This window comes from Entelurus aequoreus, linkage group LG19 (assembly GCF_033978785.1).
Source record: "Entelurus aequoreus isolate RoL-2023_Sb linkage group LG19, RoL_Eaeq_v1.1, whole genome shotgun sequence".
Classification (NCBI taxonomy): domain Eukaryota; kingdom Metazoa; phylum Chordata; class Actinopteri; order Syngnathiformes; family Syngnathidae; genus Entelurus; species Entelurus aequoreus.
Genome location: NC_084749.1, coordinates 33,291,857 through 33,308,374, shown reverse-complemented (window position 1 = coordinate 33,308,374; position 16,518 = coordinate 33,291,857). Strand labels below are relative to the sequence as shown.

The 16,518-nt window shown below is 39.5% G+C and overlaps 2 protein-coding genes across 10 annotated transcripts in view; one reads left to right on the top strand and one right to left on the bottom strand.

Moving 5' to 3' along the window:
- Nucleotides 1–12,944, top strand: part of rfx2 (regulatory factor X, 2 (influences HLA class II expression)) — a 68,320-nt gene extending 55,376 nt beyond the window's left edge. For all 8 annotated transcript variants that reach the window (XM_062028350.1, XM_062028349.1, XM_062028344.1 and 5 more), the window contains 5 exons: nucleotides 3,581–3,730; nucleotides 3,812–4,020; nucleotides 8,630–8,783; nucleotides 8,876–8,918; nucleotides 11,628–12,944. In XM_062028350.1, coding sequence (XP_061884334.1) covers nucleotides 3,581–3,730; nucleotides 3,812–4,020; nucleotides 8,630–8,783; nucleotides 8,876–8,918; nucleotides 11,628–11,743 — 672 coding nt within the window. In that variant the 3' untranslated portion in view covers nucleotides 11,744–12,944. The remainder of the gene's footprint in view (nucleotides 1–3,580; nucleotides 3,731–3,811; nucleotides 4,021–8,629; nucleotides 8,784–8,875; nucleotides 8,919–11,627) is intronic.
- A 7-nt stretch (nucleotides 12,945–12,951) lies between these two features.
- The window catches only part of LOC133635292 (F-BAR domain only protein 1-like), a 108,850-nt gene continuing 105,283 nt past the window's right edge, over nucleotides 12,952–16,518 (bottom strand). For both annotated transcript variants that reach the window (XM_062028342.1, XM_062028343.1), the window contains 2 exons: nucleotides 15,841–16,008; nucleotides 12,952–13,415 (listed from right to left, as the gene is read on the bottom strand). In XM_062028342.1, coding sequence (XP_061884326.1) covers nucleotides 13,387–13,415; nucleotides 15,841–16,008 — 197 coding nt within the window. In that variant the 3' untranslated portion in view covers nucleotides 12,952–13,386. The remainder of the gene's footprint in view (nucleotides 13,416–15,840; nucleotides 16,009–16,518) is intronic.

The following is a 16,518-nucleotide window of genomic DNA, read 5'->3' as shown; positions in this document are numbered from 1 at the left end:
CCACAACGACATCCTTGGCTCAGATCCCACATCAGGGCAAGGAAAAACTCAACCCAATGGGCTACAATGAGAAACCTTGGAGAGGACCGCAGATGTGGGGATGTACCAAGCAACGGTGCTTGGTACAATCCTGCACGAAACAATCTACCTTTATTGACCGTGACCCTATGCGTGTGTGTTTGTGAACGTTTGCGTGTGTTTTTGTCAAAGTGTGTGTCCGTATATGTGCGCAACCTCCCGTTCCACCGCAGGAAAATCAGGCTCGTCACGACATAATTAACGTTTAATCATTGTTGTGCCTCTTACACAACTCGGAAGGGCACTCCAGATTAACAAAATAACGAATTATGACTAAAACTAGCATAGAAGTTGAAACAACATTTAGAAGGAGCAGCGGCTTTAGTGACAGGCTTTAGTTTCACTATATGTTGCAGCGCACCAGTAATCATGACCTGAATGCGGACTTGCAGGCACTCACAGGAGTTTGTATTAGTCTTACTGGGAGAATCAACACACCCACTAATTTAATCAGAAAAATTCAACTCCTCTGATATAACATGTCATATAACATAAAAAAACATTTTGTTCCTGAAATAATCATTAAGCTTCTTTTACAAACCCCGTTTCCATATGAGTTGGGAAATTGTGTTAGATGTAAATATAAACGGAATACAATGATTTGCAAATCCTTTTCAACCCATATTCAGTTGAATGCACTACAAAGACAAGATATTTGATGTTCAAACTCATAAACTTTATTTTTTTTTTGCAAATAATAATTAACTTAGAATTTCATGGCTGCAACACGTGACAAAGTAGTTGGGAAAGGGCATGTTCACCACTGTGTTACATAGTGATGGGTTGATGAGGCCTCATGAAGCGTTTCGACACATTGCAAAACTGTATTGATACTGTGTCGATAGTGTGTCACTAAATACTGACATCTGCTGGACATTAAAAATCCCTACAGGCAACCTATGGACCGACTCAACTGACACTGATTTTATGACTTAGTATATACAATAATATAAACCAAGTCATTGTATTTCATTTAGGATTATTTCATATCTTCATTTAAATAAAAATATATTTTTATCTTTTTTAGATACAGTCAAATAATGTGAACATGTATCGTGACTAGGATGGCAGAAGGTGGGGATTGAACCCCAGTAACCAGCAACCCTCCGATTGCTGGCACGGCCACTCTACCAACTTCGCCACGCCGTCATTCCTGTATCCTCTCTAGTAACAGTAGTGATGGGTCCTGCAACACAGATGCATCGGCGCATGCGTCGAGCTCATAGAGCGAAACCCTGTGTCGGTGCGCGTACCGCTTTTAGAAAGTCACGTGACCGATCATGAGCTGCTTTGGTCACGTGACCGATACGCGAACTGTATCGCACTGACGCCTCCTCTGTGCCCTGTGAGCAACGTTCCCTCTAAGGTGCGCGCCTGCGCAATTGCGCAGTGCTCAAGCGTCCTCCGCGCACACCAGGCGCCGCACAGCCAATATATGCCGCGCACCAAATCAAACCCATCTGAATTCTAAACAAAATAAACACATTTATTCTGTGTAATTTTGAAATGCAACTTTGAGTGACAGTGACAACAAGCGGCCCTAACGGTGTTCGTCAACAACACGCATTGCGCCGCTTCCTAATAAACACAGTTTGGTGCGCAGGCGTCAGTGCGATACAGTTCATGAGCTGTCACGTGACCAGAACAGCTCACGAGCGGTCACGTGACCAAAACAGCTCGTGTTCGGTCACGTGACTTTCTAAAAGCGATACGCGCACCGACACAGGGTATCGCTCTATGAGCTCGACGCATGCGCCGATGCATCGGTGTTGCCGGACCCATCACTAGTGTTACATGGCCTTTCCTTTTAACAACACTCAGTAAACGTTTGGGAACTGAGGAGACACATTTTTTAAACTTTTCAGGTGGAATTCTTTCCCATTCTTGCTTGATGTACAGCTTAAGTTGTTCAACAGTCCAGGGGTCTCCGTTGTGGTATTTTAGGCTTCATAATGCGCCACACATTTTCAATGGGAGACAGGTCTGGTCTACAGGCAGGCCAGTCTAGTACCCGCACTCTTGTACTATGAAGCCACATTGATGTAACACGTGGCTTGGCATTGTCTTGCTGAAATAAGCAGGGGCGTCCATGGTAACGTTGCTTGGATGGCAACATTTGTTGCTCCAAAACCTGTATGTACTTTTCAGCATTAATGGCGCCTTCACAGATGTGTAAGTTACCCATGTCTTGGGCACTAATACACCCCATACCATCACAGATGCTGGCTTTTCAACTTTGCGCCTATAACAATCCGGATGGTTCTTTTCCTCTTTGGTCCGGAGGACACAACGTCCACAGTTTCCAAAAACAATTTGAAATGTGGACTCGTCAGACCACAGAACACTTTTCCACTTTGTATCAGTCCGTCTTAGATGAGCTCAGGCCCAGCGAAGCCGACGGCATTTCTGGGTGTTGTTGATAAACGGTTTTCGCCTTGCATAGGAGAGTTTTAACTTGGACTTACAGATGTAGCGACCAACTGTAGTTACTGACAGGGGGTTTCTGAAGTGTTCCTGAGCCCATGTGGTGATATCCTTTACACACCGATGTCGCTTGTTGATGCAGTACAGCCTGAGGGATCGAAGGTCACGGCTCAGCTGCTTACGTGCAGTGATTTCTCCAGATTCTCTGAACCCTTTGATGATATTACGGACCGTAGATGGTGAAATCCCTAAATTATTTGCAATAGCTGGTTGAGAAAGGTTTTTCTTAAACTGTTCAACAATTTGCTCACGCATTTGTTGACAAAGTGGTGACCTTCGCCCCATCCTTGTTTGTGAATGACTGAGCATTTCATGAAATCTACTTTTATACCCAATTATGACACCCACCTGTTCCCAATTTGCCTGTTCACTTGTGGGATGTTCCAAATAAGTGTTTGATGAGCATTCCTCAACTTTATCAGTATTTATTGCCACCTTTCCCAAATTCTTTGTCACGTGTTGCTGGCATCAAATTCTAAAGTTAATGATTATTTGCAAAAAAAAGAATGTTTATCAGTTTGAACATCAAATATGTTGTGTTTGTAGCATATTCAACTGAATATGGGTTGAAAATGATTTGCAAATCATTGTAGTCCGTTTATATTTACATCTAACACAATTTCCCAACTCATATGGAAACGGGGTTTGTATGTGTTGGTACACATTATTTAACAGTACCTCAAATTCAAACTGCACTTTAATGTAATTGTATTCAATATACACTACAGTATTTGAGTTTTAAAAAAACTCCACAATCTGGGTCACCGCTTGCCGTTTGCCAAAGCACTGGTGAGAAGTACCGATGTATACAAGTAATTAAAGAATATATACTGTACATATATATATGGAGTGAGTTTTCAGCATATCATTCACAAATCCATTAAATATAACCACATTACAGTGATACAACAACATTTTTTATTGAAAAAATTATTTTCATTGGGGGTCAAGCCCCTTTAAAATTCTGATCCTAGATTTGCCCTCGCATTAACTTATATTAATTGGTGTGTGTGTGTAGGTGGCGGTGGTCAGTGCCTTTGCGCAGACTCTAAGACGTTACACCAGCCTCAACCACCTGGCCCAGGCTGCGCGCGCCGTCCTCCAGAACACCTCGCAGATCAACCAGATGCTCTCCGACCTTAACCGGGTGGACTTTGCTAACGTTCAGGTTGTGGATGCTTCCTTCAGATGTTTAACGCTCATTGCAGTGCTGTCTTGTTGACTGTGTGTGTGTGTGTGTGTGTAACAGGAGCAGGCATCCTGGGTGTGTCAGTGTGATGAAAGCGTGGTCCAGCGTCTGGAGCAGGACTTTAAAGTCACACTGCAGCAGCAGAGTTCTCTGGACCAGTGGGCCACCTGGCTCGACAACGTTGTCTCTCAGGTCCTCAAGCCCCACCAGGGCAGCCCCAGCTTCCCTAAAGCGGCACGCCAGTTCCTTCTGAAGTGGTCTTTCTACAGGTACTTACTGCTTCTTCTTCTTTGTCACCAACCCTCACAATCTGACATACTTGTTGCAAATGTTGTCAAGTCAACATGTTGGTTGACGCCAACCCAAAAAGACAAAAGGTGCTTCAACAAAGTATTCGCTTTAGGTTGTGCAAATCTGATCTGTTGTTGGTATCATTAGAAATACATGCACGCAAGTTGTACAGTATACCAGTACAAATGATTTAAAATGGTACTAACTGCTTTTGAAAAATACCGGTACTTTTTTTTTTTTTCATCGACAATGCTAGCATACAAGTCACGCCGCATGTTAGTCAACAACACACATAAACAGCATTTGCAAGCAGAAACAATATTAAGATTAAGTAGTTTTTGCTTTAAACCCAAGCCTTAAACACTGAAGCGGTGCTCTAAAAGTGTTTTTCCACCTTTTTTATTTTTTTTAAATCCGGAGGCACACCACCAGCAGAAACATTAAAAAACGAAACTCAGTTGACAGTAAAATTGTTGGAAATGACTTTAAAGCATAACCAAGCATGCATCACTATAGCTCTTGTCTCAAAGTAGGTGTACTGTCACCACCTGTCACATCACGCCGTGACTTATTTTGAGTTTTTTGCCGTTTTCCTGTGTGTAGTGTTTTAGTTCTTGTCTTGCGCTCCTATTTTGGTGGCATTTTCTCTTTTTTTGGTATTTTCCTGTAGCGGTTTCATGCAGACCTGGGCATTCTGCGGCTCGCGTGCCGCATCCGGCCCTTTGTGCGTCCCTGTCCGGCCCGCGTGAGGCAATACAACTGTGCTGCTTTTATTTTGAAAAGTATTATTTATGGGCGTGTGTCCGTGTGTAACCTGTGAGTGAAGGTGCACATGCAGCGACAAGTGATGCACGGTTTACACCCGAGACGCTAAAAAGAGAAAAGTTGATGAAGAATGACGTGTTTCCAACAAGACATGGACTGCCAAGCAACGTTCCCTCTAAGGTGCGTGCCTGCGCAATTGCGCACTGCTCAAGCGTCCGCTGCGCGCAGCAAATATATGCCGCGCACCAAATCAAATCCCATCTGAATTCTAAACAAAATAAACATATTTATTCTATGGAATTTTGCAATGCAACTTTGAGTGACAGTGACAACAAGCGGCCCTAACGGTGTTCGTCAACACCGTTCAATTAAACACTGTTCAATTATTGTAACGTCTATCGAGATGCTTCGAGGACAGGAATGATATCGATCACTTTATTGAGCAAAACTGTTTATATTCGGACATAACCACACCAAAAACATGAGTAAAACAATTCTATCTCGAAAAACTAGTCATTTTCTGCCGTACAAACCAGGCCAAAACTTGTCATCTGTCACCAACACGCATAGCACTAAACCACTGGTGCGTTTATGGCCACACAAAAAGTCGGACAACTCAAACACCACACAAAGTTACACTATGACTCCTCAGTCATACGTGTGCTTATTTTACTGTCATTTATTATTAATGTTAATTTATTTATATTATTCATGGAATGCTGTTACACACACTATGTTGAAGTATTACTATTATTATTAATTATTATTATTATTTATCTTACGGTATATATCAAAAATAATATTGAGCAAAATTTAATTGAAATATTGTCGATGTGGCCCTCCAGCAGTGCTCGGGTTGCTCATGCGGCCCCCGGTAAAAATTAATTGCCCACCCCTGGTTTCATGTCTTCCTTTGAGCGTTATTTCCCGCATCTACTTTGTTTTAGCAATCAAGAATATTTCTGTTGTTTTTATCCTTCTTTGTGGGGACATTGTTGATTGTCACGTCATGTTTGGATGTACATTGTGGACGCCGTCTTTGCTCCACAGTAAGTCTTTGCTGTCGTCCAGCATTCTGTTTTTATTTACTTTGGAGCCAGTTCAGTTTTAGTTTCGTTCTGCATAGCCTTCCCTAAGCTTCAATGCCTTTTCTTAGGGGCACTCACCTTTTGTTTATTTTTGGTTTAAGCGTTAGACACAATTTTACCTGCACACTGCCTCCCGCTGTTTCCGACATCTACAAAGCAATTAACTACCGGCTGCCACCTACTGGTATAGAAGAGTATTATATGGTTACTCTGCCGAGCTCTAGACAGCACCGACACTCAACAACAACACATCATTTGCAGACTACAATTACTGGTTTGCAAAAAATATAAGATTTGTTTTATGAACCCAGGAAATACATCCCGAGACACATCAGGGCTTTAAATATTACCAATGTATGACCATGTCACTACTTGGTATCGGATCGATACCCAAATTTATGGTGTCACCCATGTGAAGTACCAAACAACAAAAGAATAAGTGCTTCTTACATTTGAACAGAAGTGTAAATAGAACATGGTAAAACAGAAAACAACCAGATAGTAAATGAATAAATAGATTTATTAGCCATTTTCTACCGCTTGTCCTTCATAATTTTGACAAAATAATACAATGGGAAATGACACAATATGTTACTGCATACGTCAGAAGCCAAACTAAGAGCATTTGTTTGCTGTTGGGCTGGTTACTGAAAACCAGTAACTAGTTACAGTTACTAGTTACTTTATTTCAAAAGTAACTCAGTTACTAACTCAGTTACTTACACCAAAAAGTAATGCGTTACTGTGAAAAGTAACTATTTAGTTACTTCTTTTTTTAAAAAGCTCCCATTAATGCCCTTTTAGCCTTCATTTCAGTATTGTTATTGCACTGGAGAATAATACAATGTGTTGATCAACTTGACATGCATTTGCATCACTGAACTCTGCTAAGCAATGTGGTCTACATACAACACACAAACAATGTGCTCTACATACAACACACAAACAATGTGCTCTACATACAACACACAAACAATGTGGTCTACATACAACACACAAAGACAAAGATATGTTTCAAAGGGCCAATTTATTTCAGGCCAGAACAAATTGACAAAACTATTTTAAATCGCTGCAACATAACATACATAAGTAACAAACAGCATAATAACAACATAGCTGTAAACCTGGCTTCCCCCAAGGAAGGCACACATGACATACACAAAGCCTAACCAGGCATTTTTTTCTCTCAAGGAATTCTGAAATAAAATCACGTCTTCATGAGATTAACACTGTACTGACGCCCAGAGCAATCTACGCATTTCCCCAGTTTTAGTTTAGAGAAAAGGAAAAATTGGCCTGGCCTACTAGGATCCCTCTTTATGTTTGTGAACTTTATAGTCTATACATTTAGAGTGATGTGATAATCAAACACTCTAGAAGTCTAGAATGAAAGAGTATATAAGAGAATTGACAGAGTGTGTGTACCTTCAGTGATGAATGATGAGCAGAGGCAGAGTTTGGAGTAATTTTTGTAGCTTGCTTTCCATGTTTATGTGCTCACTGTCCACTGTGTCCAGTAACTTGGAAAATGTTTTCGTGCCATTTGCCGTTTGAAGCTGGTATCATGCTAATTAGCTGCCTGAAAGCGGGTGCCTCCACTGTAGAAATAGCCTGCATGTCTTCTAGCACATACGCTGTAATGGCTCTATCAATGTTGTTCTGGCTAGCAGTGCCTCCGTTAAAATCCAGCCGCTGTTGGAGGTGGAGGTGAAGTGTGTCTCTCCTTACTAGCTTCGTCGAAGCATGTTGCTTTTGTAGCTGTCTCTGCAGATTTGAATTGCTGTTTTGGGCAGTCTTTGATCCAAGACACAACTTACATTAAACTAAAATGTTATTTTCTTTGTGCTCGACAAAAGAAAAGAAGGGAGAATATCTCCATGTTAAGAAACTCGACTGCGGCTCTGTTGTTAGTAAACACAGACACGCCCCTTCCCTCCCCTCTCCTCCCCTCCCCACACCCACACCCACACCCAGACACACACAGAGCGCGCCTCTTCTCTGGCTTGTGACACAAGAACGACACTGCAACTCTCCAATAAAAGACACTCAGATCTTCTGTTTCTAGCCGATACTACATAAAAAATAACGTAAAATAACGGAGTAACGCATCATGTAGTAACGGTAACTGAGTTACTGAATATAAAAAAATAACGTGTTAGACTACTAGTTACCGCCGAAACTAACGGCGTTTTGTTTCTTTTCATAATCGTTTACAAACTCAGGAGTTAAGTCCGTGGACACAGGAGGACTTTAAGTGCAAAACCTGACGGATTTATATCAGAGCCAGTGGTAGATTTTTGCTTATTGACTTTATTTTGCTGAAACTATTGTATGTAATAAAAGTGACTAACAGTGTAATTGATATTGTTACACTGCCATTATAAGTTTTTGCCTGATTATAACAACTTCAAACATCAGTACCAGCATTGGCGTGACCAATCCTGACCATGTAACTACTTGGTATGGGATCAATACACATTTGTAGTGGCGCACAAAACTAATGTCAAGTATCCAAACAACAGAAGAATAAATGTAAATAACAAAAGTGTGCTACAACAGAAAATATCAGAGGGCAGTCCCATCATAATGTGTTTATGACAGCTGTGGTGGTCTGCCACAAACCCATGAATGGATGGGAAAAACTGCTGTGAATGTGTCTGCATGTGCTCTGTGATTGGCTGGTGAAATCAGCTGGGCTGGGCTCCAGCTTACCCGTGTCTCCTGTCCTCTGCAGCTCCATGGTGATCAGAGACCTGACTCTGCGCAGCGCCGCTAGCTTCGGGTCCTTCCACCTGATCCGCCTGCTGTACGACGAGTACATGTTCTATCTGGTGGAACACCGCGTGGCTCAGGCCACCGGGGAGACGCCCATCGCTGTCATGGGGGAGGTGACGCAAGCCCAACACGTCACAGTAACACCTTCTCTCATTGGTCCAAAACACTCAAGTCTTTTTTTTTTCTTTGTGCTTTCACGTCACAGTTCAGTGACCTGGGCTCCATGATGCCAGCACTCATGGAGAAAGGTATGTCCATAGTCTTAATGTTATTATCTATAATGTTAACTTTTATAGTGCTAATCTCACTATATATAATGTCCATATTATCATATATAGTGTGAATGTCATTCATAGTGTGAACATTGTTATTCATAGTGTGACTGTTATTTATAATGTCAATCTCAATGTTATTTAGTTTCAATGTTAATATATATCCATCCATCTTCTTCCGCTTATCCGAGGTCGGGTCGCGGGGGCAGCAGCCTAAGCAGGGAAGCTCAGACTTTCCTCTCCCCAGCCACCTCGTCCAGCTCTTCCCGGGGGATCCCGAGGCGTTCCCAGGCCAGCCGGGAGACATAGTCTACCCAACGTGTCCTGGGTCTTCCCCGTGGCCTCCTACCGGTCGGACGTGCCCTAAACATCTCCCTAGGGAGGCATTTGGGTGGCATCCTGACCAGATGCCCGAACCACCTCATCTGGCTGCTCTCCATGTGGAGGAGCAGCAGCTTTACTTTGAGCTTCTCACCCTATCTCTAAGGGAGAGACCCGCCACCCGGCGGAGGAAACTCATTTCGGCCGCTTGTACCCGTGATCTTGTCCTTTCGGTCATAACCCAAAGCTCATGACCATAGGTGAGGATGGGAACGTAAATCGACCGGTAAATTGAGAGCTTTGCCTTCCGGCTCAGCTCCTTCTTCACCACAACGGATCGATACAGCGTCCGCATTACTGAAGACGCCACACCGATCCGCCTGTCGACCTCACAATCCACTCTTCCCTCACTCGTGAACAAGACTCTGAGGTACTTGAACTCCTCCACTTGGGGCAGGGTCTCCTCCCCAACCCGGAGATGGCACTCCACCCTTTCCCGGGCGAGAACCATGGACTCGGACTTGGAGGTGCTGATTCTCATCCCAGTCACTTCACACTCGGCTGCGAACCGATCCAGTGAGAGCTGAAGATCCTGGCCAGATGAAGCCATCAGGACCACATCATCTGCAAAAAGCAGAGACCTAAACCTAACCGGATCCCCTCAATGCCCTGACTGCGCCTAGAAATTCTGTTAATATATATGTCAGTTATTATTTATACTGTCAATGTTATTATATATAGTGTCAATGTTATTATATATAGTGTCAGTTATTATTTATACTGTCAAAGTTATATATAATGTCAATGTTATTATATATAGTGTCAGTTATTTAGTTTCAATGTTATTTACTGTCAATGTTATTTACTGCCAATGTTATTATATATAGTGTCAATGTTATTATTTATAGTGTCAGTTATTTAGTTTCGATGTTATTATTTACAGTTAATGTTATTATATTTAGTGTCAATGTTATTATATACAGTGTCAACGTTATTGTATATAGTTTCAATGTTATTATTTATACTGTTAATGTTATTTTATATACTGTCAATGTTATTATATACTGTATAGTGTCAGTTATTTAGTTTCAATGTTATTATATATAGTGTCAACGTTATTATATACAGTTCCAATGTTATTATTTACAGTCAATGTTGCTATATATAGTGTCAATGTTATTCTATATAGTGTCAGTTATTTAGTTTCAATGTTATTATATATAGTGTCAACATTATTATATTTATTGTCAATATTATATATAGTGTCAATGTTATTATATATAGTGTCAACGTTATACAGTATATAGTTTCAATGTTATTATTTATACTGTTAATGTTATTATATATACTGTCAATGTTATTATATATAGTGTCAAAGTTATTATAGTGTCAATGTTTTTATATATACAGTACTGTCAATGTTATTATATATATAGTGTCAGTTATTTAGTTTAAATGTTATTATATATAGTGTCAATGTTAATATATATAGTGTCAATGTTACTATATATAGTGTCAATGTTATTATATATAGTGTCAACATTACTATGTATGGGGCAGCACGGTGGCACAGGGGTTAGTGCATGTGCCTCATAATACGAAGGTCCTGAGTAGTCTTGTGTTCAATCCCGGGCTCGGGATCTTTCTGTGTGGAGTTTGCATGTTCTCCCTGTGACTGCGTGGGTTCCCTCCGGGTACTCCGGCTTCCTCCCACCTCCAAAGACATGCACCTGGGGATAGGTTGATTGGCAACACTAAATTGGCCCTAGTGTGTGAATGTTGTCTATCTGTGTTGGCCCTGCGATGATGTGGCGACTTGTCCAGGGTGTACCCCGCCTTCCGCCCGAATGCTGCTGAGATAGGCTCCAGCACCCCCCGCGACCCCAAAAGGGACAAGCGGTAGAAGATGGATGGATGGATTATTATATATAGTTTCAATATTATTTATACTGTCAATGTTATTATATATTAAAGTTAAAGTTCCACTGATAGTCACACACACACTAGGTGTGGTGAAAGTACTCTCTGCTACTGTCAGTGTTATTATTTATACTGTGAATGTTATTTATGGTGTTAACATTATTTATAGTGTAAATGTTATCTATAATGTGAATGTTATTTAATGTGAATGTTATTTATATTGTGATTATTATTTATAGTTCAAATGTAATTTAGTGTGAATGTTAGTATTCATATTGTGAATGTTATTGTGGTAATGTTATAATAGTGTGAATGTCATTTACACTGTGGATGTTATCAATATTGTCAATGTTATTTTAGTGTGAATGTTATTCATATTGCGAATGTTATCATTTACAGTGTGAATGTTATTTATATTACGGCTCTCATTTCCTGCTCCTTCAGACGTGTCCTTTTCTGACGAGATGAGTGACCTGGGCAGCGAGGCGGACGTGTCCCGAAGCGAGCCGGCGGTCAAGAGGGAACGCATCGAAATGAGCCACCCTCTGCAGGAGATGTGAGACGTGACCCCCACCCAAACTACCCCTGAAGCGCTGGTCGGCCCACACTGCATCCTTCTGCCATCAGTGTGTGCAAAGTGTACATTTCTCTCTATAAATAGTAGCCATGATGTCACGGTAATAGTGCTGCACACGTCTCGTTTCCTTCCTTCCTTCCTTCCTTCTTTCTTTCTTCAAGTGCAACTGTGAATGAGTTTGTGCGTTTCTTGTTTTTCCCAATTCAGACGTGCTTTGTGGTGCTTTATTGTTCAGTTAGCTGTGCCATGGTGTCATTTGAGTGCCTTAGATCGCTAACTATCAAACCATCCCGCCAGATGTCCACCTGTCCCTCAGCTGTGCCTCGACCGCACGATGAATGTATTGTCTCAGAGCACCTTTAAACAGAGTGTGTGTGTGTGCGTACTCCCTTGTTGCCTCTGCTGCAGCTTGCAGCGAACACAGAAAAACATGACAAGATGGAACATGCAACCCTATGGACCCAAAGGAGCTTACCCCTCATTCTAATGTGCGTTACCGTGGTAACCCGTAGATGTTTTTACCTCACTAGATTTCTATGCCGCGTGGCTCAGACAACATAAGGCAAGTATTCCTTGTATGTAAATATTTCCACCGCAGACCTACAAGTAGCATCCTTAGCGTAATCCTCTTCATGTCACCCCCTGCTGAGGCCCCGTTGGATTAGGTAGAACGCTAACAGGAAGTATGAGCTTCATAAATTATATATTACATATATCTTTATGACGTGTGTATGTTTTGTGGCCTTTGCCTCATTTCTCTGTGTCAGAAAAAGAGTTTTGATTTGTAACGGATTCTAGAGTTCTGTGTGTGATTAATTTGTTCCCAACCGTTGGATATATAAAGATCAAATTGTCCCAATCCAATAATGAATTATTCATTTTCTGTTTGAACCCTCAACCCCCATTCACCTCTTGTGCTGACTTATTTAATGCTTTTTGAGATGTGTTGCCTTCAAGTGCTTTGGAAAACGTCACGTTCTTTTTCAATGTTTTGTATAACTGTTATAGATTTTTGGCATTTTTTTATGGAAATAGATTTGGGTCTTCTTACGAGTATACCGAAGCCCTATTTTTGTGTATTTTTAACCTCCACTTTATCCAGCCCAAGAACAGACGATGCTTGTTATGCTGCATAATTCAGCTGTATTTTGTACTTGGTCACAATGTGTAATAAACTGGCGAAAACCAAAGTCTTGTGCATTTTGTTTTTATTAAATAACATCGCAAATCCTCTTTTTGTAGCAGATATACAAACAATGCTTCTTTTTTAGGTTTAAAAGATCTAATAAACAACCCTGTTAAGTCATTAAGACATGCCAGTGCCTCACATTAGTATTTAGCTTATTACTCACATGCTTCCCTGTACTGTAAATCTACGAGTCAGCGCTGACGTTCATAGTCCATCCAGTAAAGAAAAGGCACGAGAAGAAAAGGAGAACTTTTCCTCCAGGCGAAGACGAGACAACACAATAGAGAGGAAAAAGAAGAGGCTCGGTCCTAAAACAGCAGTAAAGACTGTCAGAACTAAGTGCTTGTTTGCTTCCCTTAAAGGAATGTTACTCGTCTCCAGGACATCGTCTTGATCGTGTCAAATTCTTAGAAAGACGGATGGAATCGTTGCCATGCTCATAAAGTGCAGCCTGCCATGTACTTCCCTGTCAGACAGACAGCAAAAAAAGTAAATGATTGATGAATATATATAAGTGAAAATATATATATATATATAATAACTTTGCGTTTTATATACATTTGTTATATATTAAATACTACAATAATTATGATTTGGACTTGTATTCTACATGTATGTTTGAAATGAGTAAATTACTGTCACAACAGTTTTAGAAAAACTTTATTGTAAAAACAATCCCATTTTATATGACTATTTATGTTCAATATTATTTATAATCCCGTCATCCTATATTGTTTCAGTAATATAATGTATACAATTTTATTCTATTTTATTTTACAGCAATTATAATACGTAGAACATATTAACTTGTGGCTTGTAATTAATACGTAAAATGTTTTGAAATAATTTAATGTATTAATATATATATAAAGGGACATGGGAATTTTTTTTTTTTTAGACATGTATCTCGTGTCCACGAGAAAGTATCTCGTGGCCACGAGAAACTTTTTATAAAAAAAAAATATATATAATTTTTTTTATTTTTTTTTATAAAAAGTTTCTCGTGGCCACGATGGATGCGTGCTGATGGTTTGGTGTGTGTTAAAATGGCAGTTTATGAGTTAATATGGCTGTATTTCCAGATAGGACTTTCCCCCATGTGTGTTGTGGCAAAATGTGAATGCTTGATTAGTAGGTGTGAGACAAACACTTTATCTTCCTGGTTATTGTAATGCTACGTGTTTGACATTATTTAAAGGGAAAGGACAGTTTTCCTCTTCTGTGGCTGTGGGGGGGGGGGGGGGGGGTCCGATGTTGATGTGATCAAACTTCTTTCTTGCTTGGAAAATACACACACAATTGTAACTGTTATTTTTTTCCTGCAAATAATAAATATGTACAACGTGTTTGGATGTATTCATTTATGTAAAATTGTCATTAAATGTAATATTGCCTGACAAAAAGTGATTCGACGTACGTAATATTTTGATATTTACACATCGCATATTTACACACGCGCATCTGACTAGAATACCCTTATGTGCATTACATATATCAACATCAACTACCTACTGTACTGTTTACTTGTGAAATACCCTTTTTAGAGCAAATATCTACCCATATAATTTATATGTGTATATATAATATATAAATATATATATGTATATATATATATATATATACATATATACACGCACACACACACATATACATGTATACTGTATAGGAAGAAACACACATACATATATACAGTATACATATATACACACAAACACTAAATTTGACAAACAAAATAACTACTATTTATAAGTTACTAAGTAAACAGTACAGTAGGTACTTGATGTTGATATATGTAATGCACATAAGGGTATTCTAGTCAGATGTGCGTGTGTAAATATGCGATGTGTAAATATCAAAATATTACGTACGTCGAATCACTTTTTGTCAGGCAATATTACATTTAATGACAATTTTACATAAATGAATACATCCAAACACGTTGTACATATTTATTACTTGCAGTAAGAAATAACAGTTACAATTGTGTGTGTATTTCCAAGCAAGAAAGAAGTTTGATCACATCAACATCGGACTAACTGACACACTCCGCTTCACTGTAGGTCCGCAAGCCACGCCCACCCCCCCCCCCCTCCCCCCACAGCCACAGAAGAGGAAAACTGTCCTTTCCCGGGCATGATAGTCTTAAATAATGTCAAACACGTAGCGTTACAATAACCAGGAAGATAAAGTGTTTGTCTCACACCTACTAATCAAGCATTCACATTTTGCCACAACACACATGGGGGAAAGTCCTAATTGGAAATACAGCCATATTAACTCATAAACTGCCATTTTAACACACACCAAACCATCAGCACGCATCCAATGCTTTCTCGTGGCCACGAGAAACTTTTTATTAATAAAAAGTTTCTCGTGACCACGAGATACTTTCTCGTGGCCACGAGATACATGTCTAAAAAAAAAAAAATTCCATGTCCCTTTAGGGGCTCCATAGATACTGTATTTGAATCCAATATAATGTTGTAATGTAATATAATACTATATTAGAATAGGTCAATGTATTATACGATTATTTTTTATTAATCTAATTGATATTTATATTTAATATGTATTATAATACAATCATATTTAATTGCAAAAGGGTAATGTACATAATATTTATTTTAATTATGATACTGTACAGTTTTATATTAAAAACTTTGCAGTTGTCTTGTAATAAAAATAATTACAAAATAATTAAATGCAAATAGTTAATAGCATTAAAAATTAGTTAACATGTAATGTAATATATTGCTAGAATAGTTTGATGTATTATCATATGAGATGTATACTTAACACTTGTAATTGATATTTTTGTGTATTTATATGTTTGCAGCAAGTTAATTATATTAAGTAGATTACTTTTAGTTTGATATATTTAAATGTGTCACCTGTGGCGAATCTCTTCTTGACCAGCGACATGCGGTAGCGGCTGCCCACCAGTTCCACATCCATGCCTGACAGCGAGGCCCCAGAGCCAACAAACTGAACAGCCAGGCTGGGTGGGGGCCCGCGGGGGACCTCCAAACACTGCCAGCTGGCACAAAGGGTCCCTGAGCCTTGAAGACAGGTAGAAAGCGTCAACAGGAAGAAGGACAACATTTACATAAATCAGAATTATCATCAGAGTGGAAGTTTAATGCAGTGTACTTCTGAAACACATTGAACATAACATAAACATAGTAACATCTCCAGTCCTTTCTTTACTAATTTTTCTTTATTATTATTGTCCATCCATCCATTTTCTACCGCTTGTCCCTTTTGGGAGCTGCATTCAAGCGAAGGCGGGGGTACACCCTGGACAAGTCGCCACCTCATCGCAGGGCCAACACAGATAGACAGACAACATTCACACTCACATTCACACACTAGGGCCAATTTAGTTTTATAAATATATATATATACATATATATATACATACATGCATATATATACATATACATATATACATACATGCATATATATATACATATATACATACATATACATATATACATACATGCATATATATATACATATATACATACATGCATATATATATATACATATATACATACATGCATATATAT